At 55.7% G+C, this 22,578-nt stretch overlaps 10 protein-coding genes across 10 annotated transcripts; 4 read left to right on the top strand and 6 right to left on the bottom strand.

Annotated features, from left to right (window-relative positions):
- Nucleotides 1–357: 357 nt before the first annotated feature.
- BKA78DRAFT_246320 (uncharacterized protein) lies at nt 358–3,117 on the top strand (the record flags this gene model as incomplete). The annotated part of the gene is made up of 2 exons (XM_066884204.1): nt 358–600; nt 691–3,117. 2 exons carry the CDS (start codon nt 358–360, stop codon nt 3,115–3,117), a joined length of 2,670 nt encoding a protein of 889 aa, XP_066747520.1.
- A 1,485-nt stretch (nt 3,118–4,602) lies between these two features.
- On the top strand, nt 4,603–5,607 carry BKA78DRAFT_245949 (uncharacterized protein; the record flags this gene model as incomplete). The annotated part of the gene is made up of 3 exons (XM_066884164.1): nt 4,603–4,763; nt 4,797–5,084; nt 5,241–5,607. 3 exons carry the CDS (start codon nt 4,603–4,605, stop codon nt 5,605–5,607), a joined length of 816 nt encoding a protein of 271 aa, XP_066747519.1.
- Nucleotides 5,608–6,715: 1,108 nt separating this feature from the next.
- Nucleotides 6,716–7,473, bottom strand: BKA78DRAFT_238621 (uncharacterized protein; the record flags this gene model as incomplete). The annotated part of the gene is made up of 2 exons (XM_066883890.1): nt 6,716–7,296; nt 7,350–7,473. Coding segments are annotated over 2 exons (705 nt in total), but the record flags the coding sequence as incomplete, so codon positions are not given.
- Nucleotides 7,474–7,828: 355 nt separating this feature from the next.
- BKA78DRAFT_292321 (uncharacterized protein) lies at nt 7,829–9,548 on the top strand (the record flags this gene model as incomplete). Its single annotated transcript, XM_066886041.1, has 3 exons — nt 7,829–7,940; nt 7,990–8,037; nt 8,092–9,548. The coding sequence occupies 3 exons, from the start codon at nt 7,829–7,831 to the stop codon at nt 9,546–9,548; spliced, it is 1,617 nt and encodes a 538-aa protein (XP_066747517.1).
- A 1,165-nt stretch (nt 9,549–10,713) lies between these two features.
- BKA78DRAFT_305157 (uncharacterized protein) lies at nt 10,714–11,464 on the bottom strand. The gene has a single exon (XM_066887677.1). It carries the CDS (start codon nt 11,451–11,453, stop codon nt 10,905–10,907), a length of 549 nt encoding a protein of 182 aa, XP_066747516.1. The 5' UTR covers nt 11,454–11,464; the 3' UTR covers nt 10,714–10,904.
- Nucleotides 11,465–13,318: 1,854 nt separating this feature from the next.
- BKA78DRAFT_292318 (uncharacterized protein) lies at nt 13,319–14,288 on the bottom strand (the record flags this gene model as incomplete). Its single annotated transcript, XM_066886040.1, has 2 exons — nt 13,319–13,711; nt 13,767–14,288. The coding sequence occupies 2 exons, from the start codon at nt 14,286–14,288 to the stop codon at nt 13,319–13,321; spliced, it is 915 nt and encodes a 304-aa protein (XP_066747515.1).
- A 255-nt stretch (nt 14,289–14,543) lies between these two features.
- Nucleotides 14,544–14,984, bottom strand: BKA78DRAFT_305156 (uncharacterized protein). Its single transcript, XM_066887676.1, has one exon. The coding sequence runs from the start codon at nt 14,969–14,971 to the stop codon at nt 14,702–14,704; it is 270 nt and encodes an 89-aa protein (XP_066747514.1). The 5' UTR covers nt 14,972–14,984; the 3' UTR covers nt 14,544–14,701.
- A 966-nt stretch (nt 14,985–15,950) lies between these two features.
- On the bottom strand, nt 15,951–17,618 carry BKA78DRAFT_292316 (BPG-independent protein; the record flags this gene model as incomplete). The annotated part of the gene is made up of 3 exons (XM_066886039.1): nt 15,951–16,744; nt 16,792–17,529; nt 17,594–17,618. The coding sequence occupies 3 exons, from the start codon at nt 17,616–17,618 to the stop codon at nt 15,951–15,953; spliced, it is 1,557 nt and encodes a 518-aa protein (XP_066747513.1).
- A 467-nt stretch (nt 17,619–18,085) lies between these two features.
- On the top strand, nt 18,086–18,742 carry BKA78DRAFT_292315 (RNA polymerase II transcription mediator complex subunit 9-domain-containing protein; the record flags this gene model as incomplete). The annotated part of the gene is made up of 1 exon (XM_066886038.1): nt 18,086–18,742. The coding sequence occupies one exon, from the start codon at nt 18,086–18,088 to the stop codon at nt 18,740–18,742; it is 657 nt and encodes a 218-aa protein (XP_066747512.1).
- Nucleotides 18,743–19,707: 965 nt separating this feature from the next.
- BKA78DRAFT_292314 (thiamine diphosphate-binding protein) lies at nt 19,708–21,579 on the bottom strand (the record flags this gene model as incomplete). Its single annotated transcript, XM_066886037.1, has 3 exons — nt 19,708–21,069; nt 21,117–21,277; nt 21,357–21,579. The coding sequence occupies 3 exons, from the start codon at nt 21,577–21,579 to the stop codon at nt 19,708–19,710; spliced, it is 1,746 nt and encodes a 581-aa protein (XP_066747511.1).
- Nucleotides 21,580–22,578: the final 999 nt, after the last annotated feature.

The raw sequence follows: 22,578 nt of genomic DNA, 5'->3' as shown, positions 1-22,578 counted from the left end.
CGCTTGCTGATGCTCCGTTTCCCTCAGGCTGATGGACGCGTCCACGCAATGAACTTCGACGCCGCCGCCCTCTCTAGCAATGGCTTTCTGGATTCAGCCAACTCCCTCATCGACCCTTCCATGTTCAACCCAAACTCCCTCGACCTGAACCAGTTCCAAAATCCCCAGCTGCAGCAGCAGCGCCTGCAAAACGGCAACGTGCGCAATGTCTCGCCCGCCGCCTTCCAAAACCCCGTCTATCAAGTCAACTCCATCGTCCCCTCCAAGCGCCCTCATCCTTCCGAGGACGCGTCGAGTGCCTCTCCGCGTCCCGCGCCTGGCAACATATCTCTTTCGCGATCCCAAACACCTCAGCAAATGTCGTACGCGCCGGGCGGCTTCCAGGGCAATCCTCAGCATGGAGGCCAAGGGCTTCAAGCGCCCAATCCCTATCAACATTTACACCAGGGCGGCTCCTCCAATGCCACTCCATCTCCAACAATGCAGAATCAGCAGTTTAGGCCGCCGCCGAACGCGCAGCGGATGCAGACAATGTCACCACACCCATTCCCTCAGCAGCAAGGCATGGCCATGTCCCCAACTCCCGATCAGACCAGTCGCGTAAACACTCCGCACAATCCAGCAATGGCACAGCAGATGGCTGCCATGAGCATGATGCAGGGGTCTCCGCAGGGTCAAAATTTCAACCAGGGCTTCGGCATGAACCCCGCCATGTCAACTGCTGGCTTCAACAACGGGATGCCTGTCCAGGGCGTGGCTCTATCCCAAAACCTACAGCAGAGGCAAGCTGATGCGCAGCGGATCTATCAAATGCGGTTGCAACAGCAGCAACAACAGATTGCCGCGAACAACTTTGCGCAGCAAAGACAGCAACAGCAGCCTGGAGGGATGAACATGCTTGGATCCTCGGGTCAGCAAATGAACCCTGCTATGGCCATGGCAGGCGGCATGCGTCCAAATCAACCGCCAATGGGCATGGGTATGGGCGGCATGGGCCCGAACAAAGCACAGGAACCTGCCTTCATGAACACTCTGGCCCAGTTGATGCAATCGCAAGGCCTCCCATTCAACCCGCAGCCGACCATCGCCATGCGCCCAGTGAATCTATTCCAGCTCTACACGTTCGTCTTGAGGCATAGAGGGTCAAAGAATGTGACGCAAAGCAATGCTTGGCCGCAACTGGCACAGCTCCTAGGATTTCCTCCCCAAGCAGGGCAAGAGCTGAGGATGATCTATGAGCAGAATCTGGCTCCGTACGAACAAGCATGGTTGGCCAGCAAAAGGCGACAAGGACAAGCAGGCCCGATGCCAGGAGCTGGAGGCGCCCCACAGACCCCCGTGAAACCAATGGCAAGCAGTGCGCAGGATCTCCAAGCGCAGCAACAACAATACGTCCAGAGTTTGCGGCAACGGGCTTCCATGCAGGCGTCGCAGCCACCCGTGGACCAAGGCACGCCAATCAGGAACAACTCGGTGCCCGCGGCCAATGGTTGGGGAACGCCTCAAACAGACTCGAATGCGGCGTCGCAGCAGGAAGCAGCGCAAAGGAAGAGCATGAGTCGGCAGCTGGAATCCACTCCCCAACCTCAGGCACCCGGGTCCGTCGTTGCGCCATCGCCCGGCCCTGATCAAAAGGTGAACGAGCCCCCCAAACCAGCGGACGGACCTGAGCTGCAAAATGGGGCGTCTGCCGCAACAGACAAGAAGATCTCCCTGGACTCCAATTTCACTCCTCGTAAGCGCCAACTGGCCGACACGTATGGCGGCCTTTCGGTGCAAGATCTTGGAAGCGTCGGTGAAAAGGTGGCCAAGCTGAAACCAGACGTGCCCAACACCGAGGAGATGGGAGTCATTGATTTGCGTGCCATTAGCATGTCTCTTCAATCTGGCCTACACCTGGAAGTTCGATATGCACTCGACGTTCTGACGCGCCTATCCCACGACCCTCGATTGCAGCTGGAGTTGGACAAGTGCGAGGATTTGATGGACGCCATTGTCGATTGCGCGGAAGATCAAGTCGACGCGCTCTCCGAGGACGCTGCCGAGGTGTCAGACATTATTGACTTGTCTTCGTATGAGGATGTGATGCGCAACTGTCGGGCCGAACTCGAGAGTCTCCAAGATGTCCCAGAGTTTGGATCCGTTGCGTATGACATGGACCGCGCCGCGGACCGCCTCATTGCCATCACTACGATCCTCCGCAACCTGTCATTCTTCGAGTCCAACCATGCCATGCTGTCCAGCACTCCCGTCATCAAATTCATATCCAACACGGTCCGTCTCCTCGGAACTCGTATCATGCTTCTCCGCAACAACGTCAACACGGTCGATTTCATGAAAGACGTCATCACCTTCCTTTCCAACACGTCTGACAAGATTGAGCTGCCGACGCGCGAAGACGCGTTCAACATTCTCAACTTCCTTCTCGCCTTTGCGCCGACGCCTCTCCCGAATGCCAACACACCTCTCCGCTTCACCTCTTATAACCCATCAGTCCACCGCTACCTGCCACCAGCAGTCGATTGCCTGGCGAAACTGCTTGCACGCGATGATCCCAACCGTCATTTCTACAAGCAACTCTTCTTATCCGACACCGCCTCCACGCCCCCATTCGACCTGTTGACCCGCGCCTTTGGCCTGGCCATTTGTGTCGTCCCCGAAAAAGGTCGCCGCCCCGAAGCCCGCGTCGCCGAGGCTCGCAAGCCGTATCTCATTCAAGGCATGCTAGCAGCCGACATTCTTGCATCTCTCTGTCCCGGTCCGGACACTGGTCTCGCCCGTTCATGGCTTGAGGCCGAAGACGGATGGGCAAAGACGCTTGTGTTCCTGTCAGGCTTGCTGAGTGTCGAACGACAGGCTCCGCAGCCACCTCCAGTGCGTGGCATGCCCCGGCAGATGGACCACATGGACACCGGCTTTGGGCTGGTCACGCATCGGGCACTTGCAATGTTGAAGAAGCTCGGCGAAAAGGCAATGACGGAAGAAGAGCTAAAAGACAAGCGGTTAAGCATCGAGTCTCTGCCCAAGGACGAGGTTCTTCTCGGAGCGCTGTCAATGCAGCACATGGATGGTGTTGCGTTGAAGCGGCTCTGTTCCTTTGCGCAGCTGAAGGGCTGAAAGCTGGCAACCGGTAGTCAAACAATCTGACGCTGATGTACCTTGAGAGGCAGTAGCCCAATGCTGATCTTTCCGCGGTTTGGATACCGCAGGGCAAGACCCTTTTCGCCCACCGGATGAAATTCTCCAGAATTGGAAAGACTTGGGCAGAAAGCACGCGGGGGGCAACGAGAGAGGTCAAATGACCATGACGAAGAACAACAATCGGGAGATGAGATGACGATCACCCCATGTGTAATAGAGCCACGAACGACCAACTGAACCCAGCCAACACGACGAGCGAGGGGGACAAGTGAACGGGCAAGCGGGAAGGACGTCAGCGCGGACGGAGGGATCGAGAAGCAGAATCGAGCAGGCAGGGGGGACCAAAGTAGGAGAGGCAACATTGGGTTTGGTTGGTCGCTTCTTTCCATTTTACTTGCTGCGAGCGTTTTCTGTGTGTGTGTGTGTGTGTGTGTTGCTAGCTATCTATCCAGGCTTCAGTTGAAGCGGGCGTCGTCGCCACCAAATCCTCTACCACCACTCTTGTTTATTAGGTAACTACAAAGTCGACACGTCTTATTCTTATGCGATTCTTCTCCAACCATGTTCAATTGTCGCTGAGTGTCTGTCGTGCTACTCGGCTTAAAGTCGTGAAACCATGAGAATTGGCCTTCTTCCTCGACCACCCAAGTGTGCTGTCTTTTCTGCTAGGCTGTCTGACCTCTGCATTTGGCTGGCGAGCTAGAACAGCGGTTGGGGACAGCAGGTGATGAACTCTGATTCATATGAAGACCAGGGCCTCTCTGCGCTGCCTCTATTCCTCTTACATGTCAATATTAAACAAGAGATGAATGAAAGGTCAGCCTTACTCCAGTTTGGGAGGGCGTAGTGGGTGACCAAAGAAATGCCAACTCCCAGGATTAGTGCCAAAGTGGCCCGGTGCATTGCACACGGTGAGTATTCAAATCACGAAATCAAGCCTTACATGTGTAGGGACCATTCAAATACCTAGCCGCGTAAAGGCTCAAGGTCTTTCAGCCAATCAAAGCTTAGCCACATGAATCATTCAAGCACCATTTCATGGCCTCGTCGCCTTTGAGCTGACGTTTCTTTCGCAAATCCCAACCTACTGTGAGGGGATGGTGCTGCGCTGATAGATGAGGTCATGATGAAGTGGAATGGAATGGAGGAAATAAGACAAGGATCAAGATTCCTGTACCTAGGTTATTGATGTATTCTTCTCAGGACGTACAACATCAAAGAGTGTCAGACGGTACTTGTCTGCGAAATTCAAAGTGTCGAAGAATTTACATCAAGAATCCAAAGAGGAAGTAAGAGACTGCGGCAATCAAAGATCGACGACTAACCCCCATGCAGTCTAGCTTCCGCCGGGTACGTGCGCCGACGCAACATCAACCCTGCGCCTGGAGCTCAAGAAATCCAAACCCAAACCACGTCCTACCACCAAACATATCCCTAACCCCCCCAACAAACCACAACCCGATGCCACACATCGAAGTCATACCAATCACGCACGGCGGGCCCGCCCCGGCTCCTGGCTGGGCCTACGTCCCCGACATTGGCTACGACCCGAGCAAAGCGGCTATCAACCCCAGCGGCCGCAAGCGCACCGCCGCGCGCCAGTCGCAGCGCGAGGCCGACGCGTACAACGCCGGCAGCGGCGGAAACGCCATCAGCGACCTGCCCGCGCGGCAACAGACTGCCATCCTCAAGCGCATCGCCGAGCTCGACCGCGACAATCAGAAGGACGTGGCGCTGCCGCAGGCGCGCGGAGGAGCAGCGGCGAGTGGTGCAGGCACCGTGTCGAAGCGCGAGCGCGAGGGCAGGAAGATGACGCCGGCGGTCCGCAAGATCCTGCAGAGCGGCCGCACGTTTGCGCATTGGCTGGCGGATGAGGAGGCCCTGGCGGCGCAGCGGACTGGCGCCGTCGGCGCGGCCTCTGCGTCTGCTGGGCCTGGCAGCCAGTCTGTCACTGCGGCCGCCAGCCCGGCGCCCAGCTCTGGCGCGACGGATACGGCGGCGGGGAGCTCGAAGAGTAGGAAGAGAAGCAGTATGGGCGCGGCGGCCGTGGGCAGGGCGGCGAAGCGAGCGGCTGCGGCGACGGCGACGGCGACGGACAGCGCGCCTACGACGCCGTTGGCGAATGCTGTGGGCAGCCCAGCGCCTCCTCCGCAGCAAACACCCGTCGTCGATCTGGAGTCGGGGATACAGCAAAATCACGATCCACCTGATGACGACGAACCGCTTTTGCGGCCGACAGTCCCTCAACTACCCACCGAAGCTGAGATCCAAACGCTACTCGCACACCCACCTCTCCCCTACTCCGCCGCACGCGCCGCGCCGCCGGGCGCAGACGGCGCGTCGAGACGGCTGTTTTGCGAGATCTGTGGGTATTGGGGGAGGGTGAGGTGTCTGAGGTGTGCGGCAAGGATATGCGGGTTAGAGTGTAAAAGGGCGCACGATGAGACGAGCTGTTTGCGGATGTAGGCATACCAGCACCGAGCAGATTTTTGGGGGGATGGAAAACGGGCGTTTGTATGATGGTGCTTTTTCTCGGCGTTGGGAGCAAGCATGTGCGGCAGCAATGAGTGCTTGCATGCATTGGCTGGATTATTGTTGAGGCGCAGGCAGTTGATTTGATATACCCCGCTGGATGGATTCAAGGCATCCTTTCTCTGTCCTACGAAGACGAAAAATAAAAGCAAAAAGTCATAATAAACAAATACGAAGTGATCGTGGATGAAATCACTCTAGCCCGCAAGCATTTCACAGCAAAGGACCCTTGGTCAGTCGTCATTTGCTTGAAATGATGATTACTAGTAACCACTCCTATCAACTGCACGGCAGTTGGACCACGTGTGCGGTGATGTCGTCAGTTGCCCAGAGAATTGACTGACCATTTGGGCAATGTGTTGAAAGTGGGGCCTGGGTTCATTTCCATTCCCATGTGTACTTTGTAGATTGATTGATCTCGACATGAGTCTATTACCACCAAAACCATCCTAACCATTTTCTAACCGAGCACGCTTGCTGCTTCTATGGCCTGACGTCGCGCTGCTTGCTCTAAAGTGCCACGGTGCCCTCATTTGCGAGACGAGGCGATTCAGTTGATCTCTGGACTTGTCGCAAAAGATCGTGGCAGACACAAACGCCACATGGCATGGGCGAAGGCGAGAGCGACGACGACTCGGCTTGATGTCTTCTCGTCGCGGCTTGCAGATGACTCGCTGAGCTGTCGCAGTTTGACATGCCCAAATGCGATCTACAGCACACGGCGCCGCTTGAATGCTCCCCTAGTGTCCTCCTTCTCGAGCCGTAGGCAGCGGCCAGACGGCGAGTGGCATCTGGATAAAGAGAGAGGTCCAGGCCACTGTGGGATACAGGTGTGCGAGTGAAGTGATCATGAGGACCGGTGTGTGGTGCATCCTAGCCTGAAGAATCTTTTCGAACCATTCGAAGCCCTTGCGGCTCCACGGTGGTTCGCCTTCATGGGAGATCTGTGCCCAAGCTGCTTTCAATCAGGAGCATATCTGCGTTTTCGGCTTGCCCCTGGTGGCCTCTCGGCCTCGCTTTCGGTCGTTGGGAGAGGCACGCTGTACTGGACATGTCTATCCCAATCCGGCAGCCGCGTATACGGACTCCGCAGCCACGCGCCAAGCTCATGAAGAAAAAGCCTGGTGTTCTGGCGGCCGATAAAGTCCTGCAGCATCTCCTCTGCCGCTCCAGTAGATCCTTTGAGGTCATGGAACTTGAGAATGGTCACAACGTACTCGAGCAGCCATTCCGAGTTGCTCGTTTGGCCGCCAAGTCCGTCAGCCGAGAGAAACACGCGCAGCTCTCGCCGGATAAACGTCCGCGCGCGAGACTGCAGGTCAGGGGAGTTGGCGAAGCGCTCGGGAGTGATGGATGAGTAGCACGAAATGCGATTCGCGCCCACGTGACGTGAGAAGAGCTCGTGGCGGTACACGTATCGACGGCGGATGAGGGCCATGTCTGGACTGGGCGATGGGTCGCGGGGGCGATTCCGCCGCCATGGTCGATTTCGACGTGGTAATTGGGGAATTCGTCTTTGGGTGTTTGATTCGGGATCCTTCTCTTTTGTAGGCGACAGCTTGTAGGATTTGAAGTCGTCTGGAGAGCGCCAGTCGTACTGGACTTCGGTGACGTCGGTTTTGCCTGAATATCTCACGTCAATATGAGTTTGGTGACGATTAGATGATTGACTTAACAAAGTGGACATTTGGAGCATTCTTGGAGCCAGCTAACGAGGCACAGAAAGTCAAATGTACAGTGGTTACAGGGTACGGAAACAGCCCTCTCGGAGATCATGTCGAGGCAGATGACGCAGTCCTCGAGCCTCTTGCGCCGACGAGAGGGAGGCTGTGGGAGGTCATGATTCTCCGCGGCCAAGGCCTCCATTCCGGGGACTTTGGCGGCGGTGAATGTCTGGTAGTGGTGAAGGCGAAGTTGAAAGATGCAGAAGACGTCGTGTCGAAGTTGTGGCGCCAGAGGCCGAGTGGCTTGTGCAGAGTGGCGCGTCATCCCTGTGTGGTTGTGGAGGAGTCGCGCCGAAGGTCGATCATGGCCGGTGGTGCTTGCCTGCCCGCTGCGGTTGCCAAATAAAACCTGAGCCAACCTCCATGCCAAAGCGCTCATGCTCCATGTCCTCCAGCGAGCCCGGTCACCTCTCTCCTCCGCCCTCAACAAGATGGCGAATCCCCCCGCCGGCATGACCGCGAGCGCCCACGTCTCCGGCACCATGCGAGCATACACAAAAACCAACCTGGGAAGGTGGTCCTGTATCGACAAGGAGCTTCCAGGTGCGTTGGAAACCCGTGATAGCATTTATACAAGCTAATGCGCCAACAGACGTGAATCAAGTCAAGGCGATCCATCTCTACGACTGGGACAATACCCGTACGTACCTCCCACCCTACGCGCGCCTTCCAAGCTCCCACTAAGCCCCCTCAGTATTCGCGACTCCGTTGCCCAGCGATCGCCTCTGGACCCCCTCATCCATCGGACTCTTACAATCTCAGGATGCCTTTGCCTACGAAGGAGGATGGTGGCACAATCCCAAGATCCTCGCCGCGACTGGCGAGGGCATGGAGAAAGAGGAACCCAGGGCCTGGGAAGGCTGCTGGGACGAAGACGTAGTCGAGCTTGTCAGAATGTCGATGGAGCAAAAGGACGTTCTCACCGTCATGGTCACAGGACGACAAGAGGACCGCTTCGCCGAGTTGCTCCAGCGCATGGCCAACGCCAAAAAGCTCGAGTTCGACCTCATGTGCCTCAAGCCCGCCGTAGGACCGCAAAATCAGCAGTTTCGCTCTACCATGAATTTCAAGCAGGAGTTCATGAAAGATCTCGTCTACACGTACAAGGACGCGAACGAGATTCGCATTTACGAAGATCGCCCGAAGCATGCGGTCGAATTCCGCCAGCTGTTCGCGGAGCTGAACGACGCCTGGCAGCGAGGTGTCTCTCCCGTCTCGCGCACGCCCATGACAGCAGAAGTGATTGATGTGCCTGCAAAATCCAAGTTCCTTGATCCCTTGATCGAAGTTGAAGAGATTCAGCGGCTTGTCAATACTAACAACAAACTTTTTCGCTCCAATCCCAACCCCAACGCTCAACCCTTCAACATTGAGAAGACCGTACTCAACACGGTCTACAAGATTGATGAAAAGGTCAAGAAAGAGCTCATCGACACCTTTCTGCCTGAGCTTTCAAGCAATGCGGATGGTGAGATTCGCCTTCATGCAGAGGAAATCTTCATATGCCGCGGAACCTGTCAATCCAGGCAGTTGCAGCGAGTCGGAGGCATCGGCAATGTCCAGCACTGGAGAGTGGTTGCCACCGGCAGCCTTGATGACAAGATTTGGGCGGCTCGCGTGGAGCCAGTCCCTGCTACCACCAACAACAACAACTATTCATCAAAACGACACATTGTTCTCGCCATGCGAAAGGGAGCATGGTTCACCGATGCAAATGACATCCAAAACTGGACGCCGGTCCCAGCAGACAAGGCCATTGATTTTCCAACCACCGTCACCGAGATCGTCCGCCTTTCATTAAATAGAGAAACGGCAGACAAGAACTCGAATGCAGGCCGTCCTCCTTTCCAATCATCAAACCAGCGTGGTGGTCACAACAACGCAACACAAGGCAACAACAACAACACCCGAAGACCGAACGGACCACCAGGCAACACGTATCGTGGCGGCAACCAGTCTCGCGGCCGAGGCGGCATGTATCCTAGGGGCGGGCGTGATGGCGGCGGCCGCGGCGGTCGCGGTGGTGGAAGAGGTGGCATGAATGGACGAGGAGGTCGCCGACCAGGACAGTATCGCAGCCTGGACGACGTCGGTACCGGTCCTGGTGCTGGCACGGCTTACCAGTACGACGACGGCGGATACCCGTATTAGTGGCACGCAACCAATGACCAGTCGGTTGAAAGGATGCCGGATAGCTATTGACCATGGTGCTTTCGCTTCTTTGTGAATGGAGAGATGGGGAGCCAATGACTGGCCCCGCAAGTAGGAAATGGGGAGATGGAGGCCTATTGCTAAAGATAGTCGAAGCTATGCACTATACCACTTGCTCACATGGAATGAGATGGCTGGCTGGCTACGGGAGTTTAGGGTCTACCTGTGCATCAACTGATATCACAAATCAAGATCGCGCCCGATGGAGGAGTCATATTGAAGATAGGGCCAAATGATGCAAATGAAAGCAAATTTCGGAACATGCCCACCATACACTGAGAGAAGCCGCAGAACCCAAAAAGAACTAGCAAGCCGAGAGACAGACGTTGGACAAGTTGACTGCTGAAGCCTACTGTAAAAAGGACGATCACTTCTCGTCTCGCCCTGCGCGAACAAGGAAGGAGCAACAAAAATTGGAAAGCGTGGCAAAAAGTGGAAAAAGAAAACAGACAAAAAGGACCCGGCAGAGAGTCGAACTCGGAATCTTCAGCGCCTTACGGAGTATAGGAAGCAGATGCCATCTAAGTGGAACACCCTCGTAGCCTATCAACGCTGCTGACTGATTCCATCGCGCCTCTCTGCCGGGTCCTTGGTGGAGGAGTGGGGTTTGGGATATGTGAAGGTGGGAAAGGGAGGTAGGTGGAGGGGTGAGGTGTGGGTGGTTGTGGGTGCGGCTCCTTTGCGGTGTGGTGTGATCTGGACGGTGAGATTGGACAGGTTGGCGGTAGGTCGAGACAGCCCATTGATGTTCACGTTTTGAGAGACTGATGACTTGGAAGGATAGTCAATCACTGCGGACAGTGGCTCGCTCAGATGATCCAAGGTCACACATACGGCGTCCTGGCTTGATAGCAAAAGTCAGGGCACACATGAGTAAGTAACGAAGAGAGAGTGACTTCGTCGGCATGGAAATTGACAATCTCAAAGCGTACATCCAGGGTGCACCCAAGGCCCCAAGGCACTCAAGACTTGAGTCTACTGAGTCCTTTACGTAGAATCGCAGGAAGAATTCGAAGATGTGTGCGCCGCGACTCTTTTTTTTTTTTTTTAACCAAGCCACAGGTGCTTCCTGATGTAAGTATGTTCATCCTCACAGGCGGGCAATAGGAAGAGAGAGGCTGATGGCTGAAGGTGCGCGACAGAGCATGCATTTCTCAATTCCTCACGTAGCATGAAGTGGCTGAGTTTTTGATGAAGCGAGTAAAGTTTGAGGGCACTGAGTGAATTGGATTTCTACGGACTTGATGTTTGGTGTCTCTTCAATGATTGCCATAGGCCGCAGAGGCCCTCAAGAGATTACACGAGGTTCAACACGCCGTTGGCATCCTCAATTGCCTTACAGAGCTTGCCATCCAACTCGACAAGCGCCTCAAGCTCTTTGGTTTTACAACCGGCCGCGGTAAGCTCCTCACAGACGTCATCGTTTTGCGAGGATTCCCACATCGCCTTGTAGAAGCGTTCGCCCAAGACACGCTTCTCCTCCTCCTTCAATTCTGCCTGTGCAGCGCGCACAGCGAGCTGCTGATCCTCGAGCGCCTTGTGGAGATTCTTGATCATCTGGAGTCTTTTGTCAAGGAGCAGCTTGATTTGCTTCATCCTGGTTTCGCGCTGTTTGTTGTCAGTTGATGTGTGTGTTTTGTGAGAGGGGCATCTTACATCAACAGCATTCTTGGAGAGCACGGACTTGAAAGCCTTGAGCCTAAAAAGGCTTGTATCGGAATCTTGATCGTCGGCAGGCGTGCGAGTGGGCTCTTCAGTCGTCGCGCGATCGTGATCGGTGACCTCACCAGAGGGGTTCTTGTTGTCGTTGTCTTGATTTCCGTGGGGCGGCATGTTGGACGACATTGAGTTGCGGTGGTGTAGAGGAAGTGAAGAACTCTCAAATCGCTTACCCCTGTGAAGGAGTGGGGCCTGCATCAGAGCCCCCTGTAGGAGGTGCATGAGGAAGGTTGGGGGCGATAACCACCAAGCCACGCATTGATAGTGCTACCGGGCTCATAACTATGAAACGAGTGGACAGCAAAAAACGCAGGCCCTGCGCTAATGCTCCCCGAAGGAAAGAGACTGATATACGGCTCTATAAATCTTACTACTTTGTAAGAGATAGTGCAATAGAGATGGACAGTGGGATTAGGGAGAAGATTCAAGATTGAGTGTATGGACTTCAGTCGGAGCAAAAGTTCGAGAGTTTGAAATGAACTGAATTTGTCTAGACTTGCTTTGTCATGTCCCCTTGGTATTCGCCTTGCCCTGACCCTCAGAAGCCTTTGGAAGCTTTGGCAAGGTTGTCCCGTGTCCTCCCAGTTTTCCTACTCCAATTCGCTGGCGTCCCGAAGTCCCTTCACCAGCTCACGGTTCAAAGCGGCTAACGTCGGCAGCCCTTCGTCCGTGTAACAATTGGTCTGAAGGCATTTGAGCAAGGCATCGTTGTTGTCGGTTTGCTTCGAAATGTCATCCGTAATCTCGCGCAGGACCAGCTTCTGTTGGTCCAACCTTTCCTGCGCTTCGCGCACGGCGAGCTGCTGATTCTCAACATTCGTAAGCAGAATCTTGCATGTCTTGAGCTTTCTGTCCATAAGCATCTTGACCAATTCCATCGAGGCCTTGTACTAGTTGCTGTTAGAGGCTGTTTCGTACGTGTCTTATGGGAGAGGCATCATACGTCATCCAACGAGGTCCTGGAGAGCAAGAACTTCAAAGCGTGGGCAACCATTGGCTTTGAGCTGGCATCGAGACCGTCGGTAAGTGCGCAAGTGAGTTCCTCGATTGTCGCAGGATCTTGAGCAGTGTCTTCTTGATGAGTGAGCAAACTCTCACTTTTTTCGACGTCGCGGCAGCCAGGGAATTTACCAGGAGGAACGGAGTCTAGGCCAGCATCTCCAGCAGAGCGCTTGGTGGATTTGTCGTCGTGACTGTCCGAGGGCGCCATAGTGGATGAAGTCGAAATGCGATATTGTGAAAAACTTGGAGTGGGGCCAAAACTAAAGGTGGCTTTTTGGCTACCGTGGGGCGCCATGCTGGAGCGAGTGTGATGATGGTTGTGTGGTGTTGAGCGGCTGCGCAGGTCGGGGTTTTGTTTTTGTGTTTGTGTAGGTGCGGGCTAGAGATGGACTCGGCAGGCAGTCACTTCCATCACTTCGCGGCGAACAGTCCGGAATTTGCATTTCGGCGTCACCGACCTTCTTATCACTTTTCAGAGAGGTAGTTCTATGCAGTGACAACGTGAATAAGGAGAAGATTGAGTATGTCGAATTTCTATGGATTAGATTTGTAATGCCTCCTGAGGCCCCTTCCACTACTCGCACTCGCAAAAGGTTGTATTATGGCCGCATGATTCATCCTATCCATCGAAATCAGACCCTGCAGCAGCTCCACATCCTTCGGTAGCTTCGCCAGAGGGTGCTTCTCGTCCGTATCCTTCAAGAGCTCCGTGAGAGGGTCCGGTATATCCGTAACCTGAGAAGCTTCACCAGAGTTTGCAGCATATTCACCAGGGGCTCCGTAAGAGGCTGCGGCTTATCCGTGTCCTTGCGTAGCTTTGCCAGAGGTCCCAACAGGTCCATATCCACCAGGAGCTGCACCAGAGACCGTGAAATTTCCGTGTTCGCCAGAGGTTGGAGCATATCCATGTCCACCAGGAGCTTCGTAAGAGGTCGCAACAGATTCGTATCCATGAGTATTTCGTCAGAGGTTGCGCCTTGTCCGTATCTTTAAGGAGCTCCGCCAGAGGGTGCATTAAGGCCGTATCCTTCAGTGTTTCCGCCAGAGGTTGCGAAAAGACCGTATGGTCCATAGACCACGAGTGCGTTTCTGAGTTGGATGTTGAGAGGGTCCAACCTCTCCAGCTCTTCGTCCGTGTTAGTATAACCAGCCCGTGGTAGCATGTCGAGCAGGGAATCGTTGCGGGCGATCCTCTGGTGCACCTGGCTCGTGACTTCCGCCAGGACGCGCTTCTCCGACTCGAGCTTTGCCTGCGCCTTCCGCACGGCGGAATTCTGGTCTTTGATTGCCTGAACAAGTTCCTCGCATGCCTTGAAGTTCTCACTCGTGAGATTCTTGATGCGCTTTCTCATGTCCTTGTAAATCTCCTCATTCGTCTTGTCCTGATTGCAGTTAGTATCTTTTCTCGTTTTGGGTGGTGTGAGAAGGGTTGTTTACGTCCAATGGAGCCAGCGTCAGCCAAAGCCCAAGCAAAGCGTTGGCCGTGGGGTCCGAGACCGCAAGATCAGGCAACTTGGGGGCATCGCGAGGATCGGCAAGCTTGCGACTAGGTTCCTCAGTTGGCTTAGGTTCTTGGCCGGCAAACGCCCAAGTGAGCTCTTCAACCTGCGCGATATATTGATCAGTGTTTCCGCCGGAGGATCTCGTCGACACGTCGTCATGACTGCCGTTGAGCGCCATGATAGGTGAAGTCGAATGGTCCTGAAGTGGAGGAAGCGCCTGGTTCGGCTCAGGGTATTGAGTCAGGCTTCCACCAAGGTGAAGTGGCTCGTCGGATCCAAGAGAGCAGCGGTCAAATGATGCGATGACAGAGTCGTCGTCGTTATCGTCGTTGTGGCTGCCATGGGGCTCCATTTTGGGTGAACTCGAGGAGTGGAAGTCAAGAAGACGCGAAAGACCTTGAGCAGCATCTTCATCCAAAGACTCGATGGAGGAGTGGTAGCTGCCAAGAGGAGCCATGATTGAGGTAGTAGAGCGGAGTGGAGTGGTTTTGGAGGAGAGAGGTCGAGGAGTCGTGAAAGTTTTGGAAGCAAATACGTTTGGGTTTTGTTTGCGTCGATGCGGGCTAGTGGTCGAATAACGACTCAGCCGGCAGTTACCCACACCATTTCCCAGTGAGCACTCCAGAACGCGTAGTCTGGCATCAAAGACCTTGTTAATTCTCAAGAGGAAGTGCTATGGAGATGGACATCGAATTGGGGATAAGATTGAGTGCATTGATTTTCTATGGACTCCATGTATGATTCTTCTCGATTGATTGCCTCAGTCATGGCAGCCTTGAAATCCGCTCCATGTCACATCCTCTAGGAGCTTCACCAGAGGCTGCAGCATGTACGTATCCACCGGGACCTCGGTAAGTGTTGCAATATGCCCTATTCCTCAGCTATAAAGTCGTCTTCGCAAGCCACCTCAAGCTCCTTCTTCCGAGCTAGAAATGCCTGAAGCTTTTCATCTTCGATGCCCGTCTTCTGAAGCTTGCCAAGCAAGGAATTGATGCGCTTGATCCTCTCCCGCAGCTTGTTTGTCTGCTCGGCCGCAACTGTCCTCTCGTGGTTCAACTTAGTCTCCAGCTGGTGCACGGCGCGCTTCTGGTCCTCAATTTCATGTTGAAGATGCTCGCACTCCTCGACTTCCTTTTCCATGGCAGGATGAATCTCATTCCTTAACTCCGCACAATAGGCCTCCAAGTTCTGACCGTGGCTTAAGTCAGCAAAGGTTTCATGAGAGCATTGCGAGAAGGATCACGTAACGTACGTTGCTTGAATGCATGTCAAACCAGAGCAAAATCACCGCCATGATGTGTTCCAAAGCAGCCACTTTTGCCTTAGAATCATGACGGCCGGCAAGCGCGTCAGTGGACTCTTTAGTCTGCGCGGGTTCCTGGCCACAGAGCTCGCGAGGAGGCTCCTTGGTTGGCGCGGGCTCATCACTGGCAGCAAACTTGCGAGTGAGGTCTTCAATCAATGCGGTCTCTTCAATCAATGCAGCCTCGTGATCAGTGCCTCCACCGAAGGACTTCGTAGACTCGTCGTCTTGACTACCATGGAGCGACATGTGGGATGAAGTCGAGTTGTCGTCGCGTGAAGCAGGAGAGAGGTCCGGCTCGTCGGACGCGAGAGAGCAGCGGTCAAACGATGCGATGACCGAATCGTCGTCGGTGTCATAATTGCTGCCGTGAAGCGCCATGGTGGAGGTAGTGTTGTGTTGTGAGTGGAATTCGAGTGGTTGTGGAGGAGAGAAGTTGGAGAGTCATGGAGTGTTTTGACGGCAACCTGAAGCAATGGAGGTTTGAGTCTTGTTTGCGCGAACGCGGCGCGCTAGAGAATATCGACATCAACATCATCAACTTCATTTCCATGCAAAGATATACGAGTAAGTCTATAAGAGTTTCGAAGCAGCAACAACATCATCATCAAATCTCCACGCTCGTCTCCATCATCACCAGCAACTCCTATCAATCTAACCCAACACCACCAGCCGCCAACACCGCCCATGCTTCTTCATGGCATCATATGCTCGTCGTCTGTCTACCGCCCATCTACGCCATTCTCTACTTCTAAACATGCCAATTGGAAAGATGGGAGGGATTGTCGGGCCTAGCAAGTCAAGCCGCTCGCTTGCTTACGACTTGACAAGCAGACTCCGCGAGGTCATCTCCTCGGGCTGGGGCAGACCCATGACCTGGAGGATGGTGGGGGCGACGTCACCGAGGACGCCGTTCTGCTTCTCGAGGCTGTAGTTCTTGGGGGCGTTGGCCATGACGAAGGGGACCTTGTTGAGGGTGTGGGAGGTCTTGGGGCCGCCCTCCTCGTTGAGCATCTCCTCGGCGTTGCCGTGGTCGGCCGTGATGAAGAGCGTGTAGCCGCTCTTGACGCACTGCTCGTAGATTTTGCCAATGGCCTTGTCCGTCTCGGCCACGCCGCGGATGGCCGCCTCGTAGACGCCCGTGTGGCCGACCATGTCGGGCGGCGCGAAGTTGTTCATGATGAACTCGTACTTGCCCTCCTGGATGCGCTCGCACACCTTGTCGGCGACGGCCATGGCGCTCATCTCGGGCTGCAGGTCGTAGGTGGCAACCTTGGGCGACGGCACCATGTCGCGGTGCTCGTTGGCAAACTGCTTCTCGACACCGCCGTTGAAGAAGAAAGTAACGTGTGCGTACTTCTCGGTCTCGGCAATGTGCGACTGTACGACGTTTTGCTTGCCCAACCACTCGGCGAGCACGTTGCCCATCTTTTGCGGAGGGAAGGCAACGTCAAAGGTGTACTTGGGATTGTATTGGGTCATGGTCGTCAGGTGGGTGTTCTTGGGGTAGGGAAAGTCGGGCCTGGGCGAGCGGTCAAAGTCTCCCAGGAGCTGGGTCATCTCGCGGACACGGTCAGAGCGGTAGTTGAAGAAGAAGATGGTGTCGTCGTCTGCCGCCAGTCAGTAGTTGATGCGTCGATTATGGAAGGACTCTTACCCTTGATTCTCCTCTCGTCACCACCGACGATGATGGGCTTCAGGAACTCGTCCGTCTCACCCGCCTCGTACCTAGCCTTGACGGTGGCAACAGGGTCGCTGCTGGCCTCGCCCTCGCCCTGAACCAAGCCCTTCAGGCCGACCTCGACACGCTCCCACCTCTTGTCACGGTCCATGGCGTAGTAACGGCCAACGAGTGTGGCAACCTCGCCAAGGCCAATCTCTTGAGTAACCTTGATGAGGTTCTCGAGGTGGCCAGCACCCGACTTGGGGTCGCAGTCACGGCCATCGCCAAAGAAGTGAATGTAGACCTTGGGGACGCCAACCTCCTTGGCGAGCTTGATGAGGGCGATCAAGTGGTTGATGTGCGAGTGGACACCGCCGTCAGAGACGAGACCGCAGAAGTGCAGGCGGCCGTTGCCGTTCTTGGCCCGCTGGAAGCTCTTCTGGATGTTCTCGACGTCCTTGAGCTCACCCTTCTTGATGGTCTGGTCAATGCGCACAACGTCCTGCCAGACGACGCGGCCGGCGCCGATGTTCAAGTGTCCGACTTCGCTGTTGCCCATGAGGCCCTCGGGGAGACCGACGGCGAGCGAGGAGGCCTCCAGCTCAGTGTAACCCTGAGTGATCTCGGAGCCGGGCTTCTTGAACTCGTCCATGACGGGAGTCTCAGCGGCCAGGATGGCATCGCCGTCCTTGCGAGACTTTTCGCCGGCAACTCCCCAGCCGTCAATGACGACTACGTATCAATTGTCAGCCGTGGTTGTCCTGGGCTCGAAGTGGTGGTGGTGGGCGGGCCTTACTCAGAACAGCCTTTTGGTCGACCATTTTTGTTGGATGGGGCTGTTTTTTCCTGAAGGATATCTACGGAGAAAAAAGACGTGAGTGAAGGACGGAGGAGAGGAGAGGAAGAGGAGAGAGGTACAAATCAGGAGCGGCAAAGGCAGACAAGCAAGCACGGAAGTCTGGTGTGAGCTCTCTCGATATCAGCCGTGGTGGGGTTGTTCTGCTTTTCGTCTCAACGCAAAGCCCGAAACGTCACAGTTCGGCGAGCCCCTCCGCTGCACGTCCGCCGCCGCGCCGCCGCCCACCACCGACTGGATTGAGTGATGTGGACCGTTGCGCCTCAACACCACCACGCCACGAATCAATCAATCCACCGGCTCCAGAAACTCCCCGACGCGACTCCCTCCGTCGCATCCGGCTTGTTGTTTCGTTTCACCCCACGTGTCTCCAAACGCGTCCCGCGCCAATTGACAACTCAAACCACCCTGGTCCTCTTCCTCATCCTCACCATGTCCACCGTCCCGGCAGCCGCAGCGGCCGCCCTCGCAAACAGCTCTCACACCCCACGACCTTCGATATCGCGCAGCGCCTTCTCGACACCAGCACCGGGCACGCCTTCGGGCGCCGCGTCGCGCAGCTTTAGCAGAGCACCCGACGCGGCGGCGGCTGCAAACGCGAATGCTGCCACTGCCATTCCACCGCTGCCCTCACCCGCGACTTTCGACCTGCTACCGCAGCTTCACATCCTCCTCGGGCGTCTCTTGATTCCCAAACCAGGCGGCGTCGGCGGCCAAAACAATACTGCCGGAGGCGCTGGTCAATCTGCACAGGGCGGAACGAGCGCAGGCACGACAACCGCAGCAGCTGCAGCAGCGTCAGCGGGAGGCAACGTACAGGGCCAATCGACAACAGCTGCAGAGGCCAAAGACCCCGAAACGCAGCCGCTCGAGATTCACCAGCTAGCCGCGGCGGCCAGCGCACTCAAGGTGCGTCTGCAGCGGGCGAGGCAGGCGTGCGCGCGGCTGGGCGACGTCGATCGCACCGTCGAGGAGCAGGAGGAGGAGATGGCCGAGTTGGAGACACGCGTTGCCAAGCTGAGAGCCGTGTTGGAGGAGTTGGGCGTGGGAAGAAGCGAGACGGGAGAGGGTGCTGTTGCTCCTGTGTGAGCGGCGGCGCCGGATGCGGCATGGGCTGCCCATGTCCTCGAGAAAAATTACTTGCACCAAACATCATCACCTGGGTTCGCTTCGAAGCGGATTGAAAATGAGCAATGGTCGACGCTGCTTCTGCTCTACATGGAGGATTCGCCAGTTGTGCTGGGCATGGAGGAAATCTACCTCGACCCTTTACCTGTCGTTAAAGGAGCTGGAAAACACGGACGCCAGCAACAGCTCCTCAACTGGGTCCCACCTTCTGAACTGCCGCGTTGCATTCGTCTGACACTAGAGGCACCGTAGAAGACGAAGTACTACGCGCATTCACCCCCGGCCCGTGCTGGATGTATTGTGGAGGATAATAGTCACAGCCGGGTGAGGCAGGGACACAGTCCGCCATTCCTCCAACCGCCCAGAATTGAAAGGAAGGAAAGGGAAATGGAAATGGAACATTTTCGAATGATTAATGCCTCTTGTCTCAGTTGGTCCCGCGTCTGCCAACTGAGGGCTACAGATGGGACGCGGATGGAGGGGAAGTTGACTAATGACGTAGCTTTGAATGGAGATTTGAAGATTTGAAGAATTTCGCTATCCGTCAAGTCATCATTTGCTCGAAATTTTGCTAGTCGTCGATAAATGCTGTTGAAGAAGACAGTGCCCGATGATAAGTCTGCCACGTTCGTGTCGTCCGAAGTTTCAGGGAATAGCGAACTTTGCTCAAGGCCAATCTCTCAGTCAAGCACATCATTCGAAGCATCGCAAATTTTTTAAACCTCTGAGATGAAATTCGTTCATGGGAATATGTCTTGTAAAAAAAGATCAAAAGAAGAAGAAAGGAGGAGAGACCCAGGTATAGCCACATTAACCGCGCACCGCTCGCACACCTCATATCAACGCCAAAACTTTTTCCCAAATGCTCTTCGTGTCCCAACCATCCAGTCTAAAGATTGATCGTTCGGTCATGAAGGAGAAAAGATCTAGTGCGCGTTGCGCTTGGCAGCCGCCTCAGCCGTGAGCATGAGGGCGGCGGGCGCGTCGTCGCGCGGCATGTAGAGCTCGACGAAGCGCAGGCAGGGCGCCGTGTTGAACTCCTCGTCGGCGAAGAGCGCCTCGACCTCGGCCTTGGTCTTGACCGTGTACGTCTTGTAGCGGTCGGGCTTTGCGCCAAAGGCGGCGGGCAGCTGGTTGTAGTTCCAGTTCTGGATGTCGTTGTAGACGGCGTCCCAGCCGTGGATGCAGCGCTCGATCGTGTAGCCGTCGTTGCAGATGACGAAGATGATGGGGTTGAGGTCGTGACGGATCATGGTCGACACTTCTTGGGCGGTAAGCTGGAAGGAACCGTCACCCGTGAAGAGGATGGTGCGCTTGCGACCAAGCTCCTTTGCGGCCAGGGCGGCACCCTGGGTCGAACCGGTGGCGTAACCAATGGATCCCCACAGCACCTGCGAGATGGCAGTCACGTCCTTGGGGAAGCGAGTCTCCCAGATACCAAAGTTGGCGGTACCAGTCTCGGTAAGGACAATGTCGCCGTCACGGAGGAACTGGCCGGCCTTGGGCCAGAACCAGGCCTGAGTGATGGTGGGGTCGGAGTTTTGGGCTTCAGCGGGGACGACGTTCTTGGGGACGGGACCAGACTCGATGCTGAGCTTGCCCATGCGCTCGGTAACCTTGGTGAGGACACCGTTCATGCGGACACCGGGGTAGTCCGAGTACTTAACGGTAACACCGTACGAGTGGAAGTCGATGGTGTTGAGCTGCGAGGTGCGGTAGGTGAATCCAGTGGTGTTGAAGTCGGACTTGATGGCACCAATGCTGATGATGAGGTCGGCGCCCTCGACACGCTCGCGGACGCCAGCGTTGGAACCAGTACCGGCATAGACACCGCCGTAGTTGGGAAGGGTCTCGTTGACAGCAGACTTGCCCATGGGGGTGACAAAGGTGGGGATGCCGGACTTGGTAACGAACTCGTTGACCTCGCTCAGAGCCCTGTGGCGAATGGCACAGGCGTCGACGAGGATGACGGGGTTCTTGGCGGATTGCAGGTACTTGAGGACAACGTCGACGACGTACTCCTCCTTCTCGACGTGGTTGGGGGAGTAGGCGAGCTGGAGAGGGGTGTTGAGGCGCTCACCCTCGACCTTCTTGGTGACCATGTCGGAGGGAAGGGCGATGTAGACGGGGCGGGATTGCTGCCAGCACTTGGTGATGGCATCGTCGATCAGGGTAGCAGCCTCGTGGGCGTCGTTGAGCATGGCCATGGCGCAAGAGACCTCGCGGTTCATGTTGGCGAAAGCGTTGAAGTTGCCATTGCCAAGGGTGTGGTGCAGCAGCAGGTTGTTCTGGAAATGTTAGCTTTGAAGTGATTCAATTGGGCGTCTGGGATTACCTTTTGGGCAACAGTCGAGGGGTAGCCGACGATGTGGACAATGGGGACGAATTCCGAGTAGGCGCCAGCAATGGCGTTGACGGCAGACAGCTCACCAACACCAAAGGTGGTGACAATGGCGGAAATGCCCTTGATTCTTGCGTAGCCATCGGCAGCGTAGCCTTAGATGCGTATTCGAGTCAGCTGTGGATCCTGAAAGCGGGGTGTGGCGGGTTCGAAGATGATGGAAGATTGACGTACCAGCATTGAGCTCGTTGACGTTGCCAACCCAGTTCAGGTTGGTCTTGGGAAGGTAGTCGAGGGCGACGAGGTTGTAGTCACCGGGCAGACCGTGGACGGAGCGGACGCCAACTTGGTGAAGACGGCGGAAAAGGTACTCAGCAACGTCAATGGGCTGCTTGAGCTCGCTGGTCCGGAGGTCCGGAGTGACTTGGCCAGAGGCCAGGGGGGTGAGGCCGCTCATGATTGGTGTGGATGGTTGGTTGTTTGGATTGATGGTGGTGAGGAAAGTTCTCGATGGTCGGGGGAGAGGGGAGCTTTTGAATGCAGCTCTGGACAGGGTCTGTCATGACGAAATGCGTGAAGCTTCAAGGCTGGCGCGGCTAGCACGGCCGCCGTCACTCGACATGGCATGAGCCGGCCCGCCGCGAGGTTGAGTGCTGTGCAGCGAGCAAACAGTAGCAAGCGCCACTCGAGTGGTTCTGTTCTCGTCTTCAGGATGATACCGTGTGGGCCAGGCACCGTGATCGGATGATGTCGCGCCAGCTGTTTGATACAATACACCCGAGTGCTTCCCAAAATATCTCCTCCATCACCACCATCACCAATGGATGCGTGAATTCCACCGCTCTGGTTGCTCGTACTCAACACTGTCATGATGGGCAAGTTGCATCTGACGTGCAGCTCGCGTCGCCGTCTCGCAAAGGGGGAGCGCATCTGGCTGAGTAATGCTGGATGTAACAATACACCGGAGCATTCTTAGTCACCTCGGGCCGGGTCGGGATCGATAGGGCTCAGCAGCTGATGGACGCGCCACCTCATGTCCTCGTCGTCGACACCGTTTCGAACTTTTTTTTGCTTGTCCCTGAATTGACTCCGCTCCGCTCAGCGGACATGGCCGCATCTCACGCGCCGTCGTGACACGGCTCCATCAAACCGCGTCTCTCAAAGATAAGCCCGCTGCCATCACCGAACATCGTGAAGATGCTGTGGCTGAAGCTCTGAAAACTCCAACCCACCCGCCACAAGATTGACGTCAACGATCAGAGCTCCCGGCCTATTCCCGTCTTCTGGATACACGTTTCTTCTTGGCGCTGTGGCGCCCCGATTCTAGATCCCCTGAAAATCACAAACTGCCGTGATATCTCAGACTGTATTTGCGTGCTTTGCTCCTATCACGGAGTGCTACGCGTCTTCTTCCGTCCGATTTCAGCGCCGGTGGTTGTGCTCGGTACTCCGCCGC

Source organism: Phyllosticta capitalensis (genome assembly GCF_038381095.1).
Source record: "Phyllosticta capitalensis strain CBS 128856 chromosome Unknown BKA78scaffold_2, whole genome shotgun sequence".
Classification (NCBI taxonomy): domain Eukaryota; kingdom Fungi; phylum Ascomycota; class Dothideomycetes; order Botryosphaeriales; family Phyllostictaceae; genus Phyllosticta; species Phyllosticta capitalensis.
Note: the sequence above shows the minus strand (reverse complement) of the source record. Positions and strands in the feature narration are given on the sequence as shown.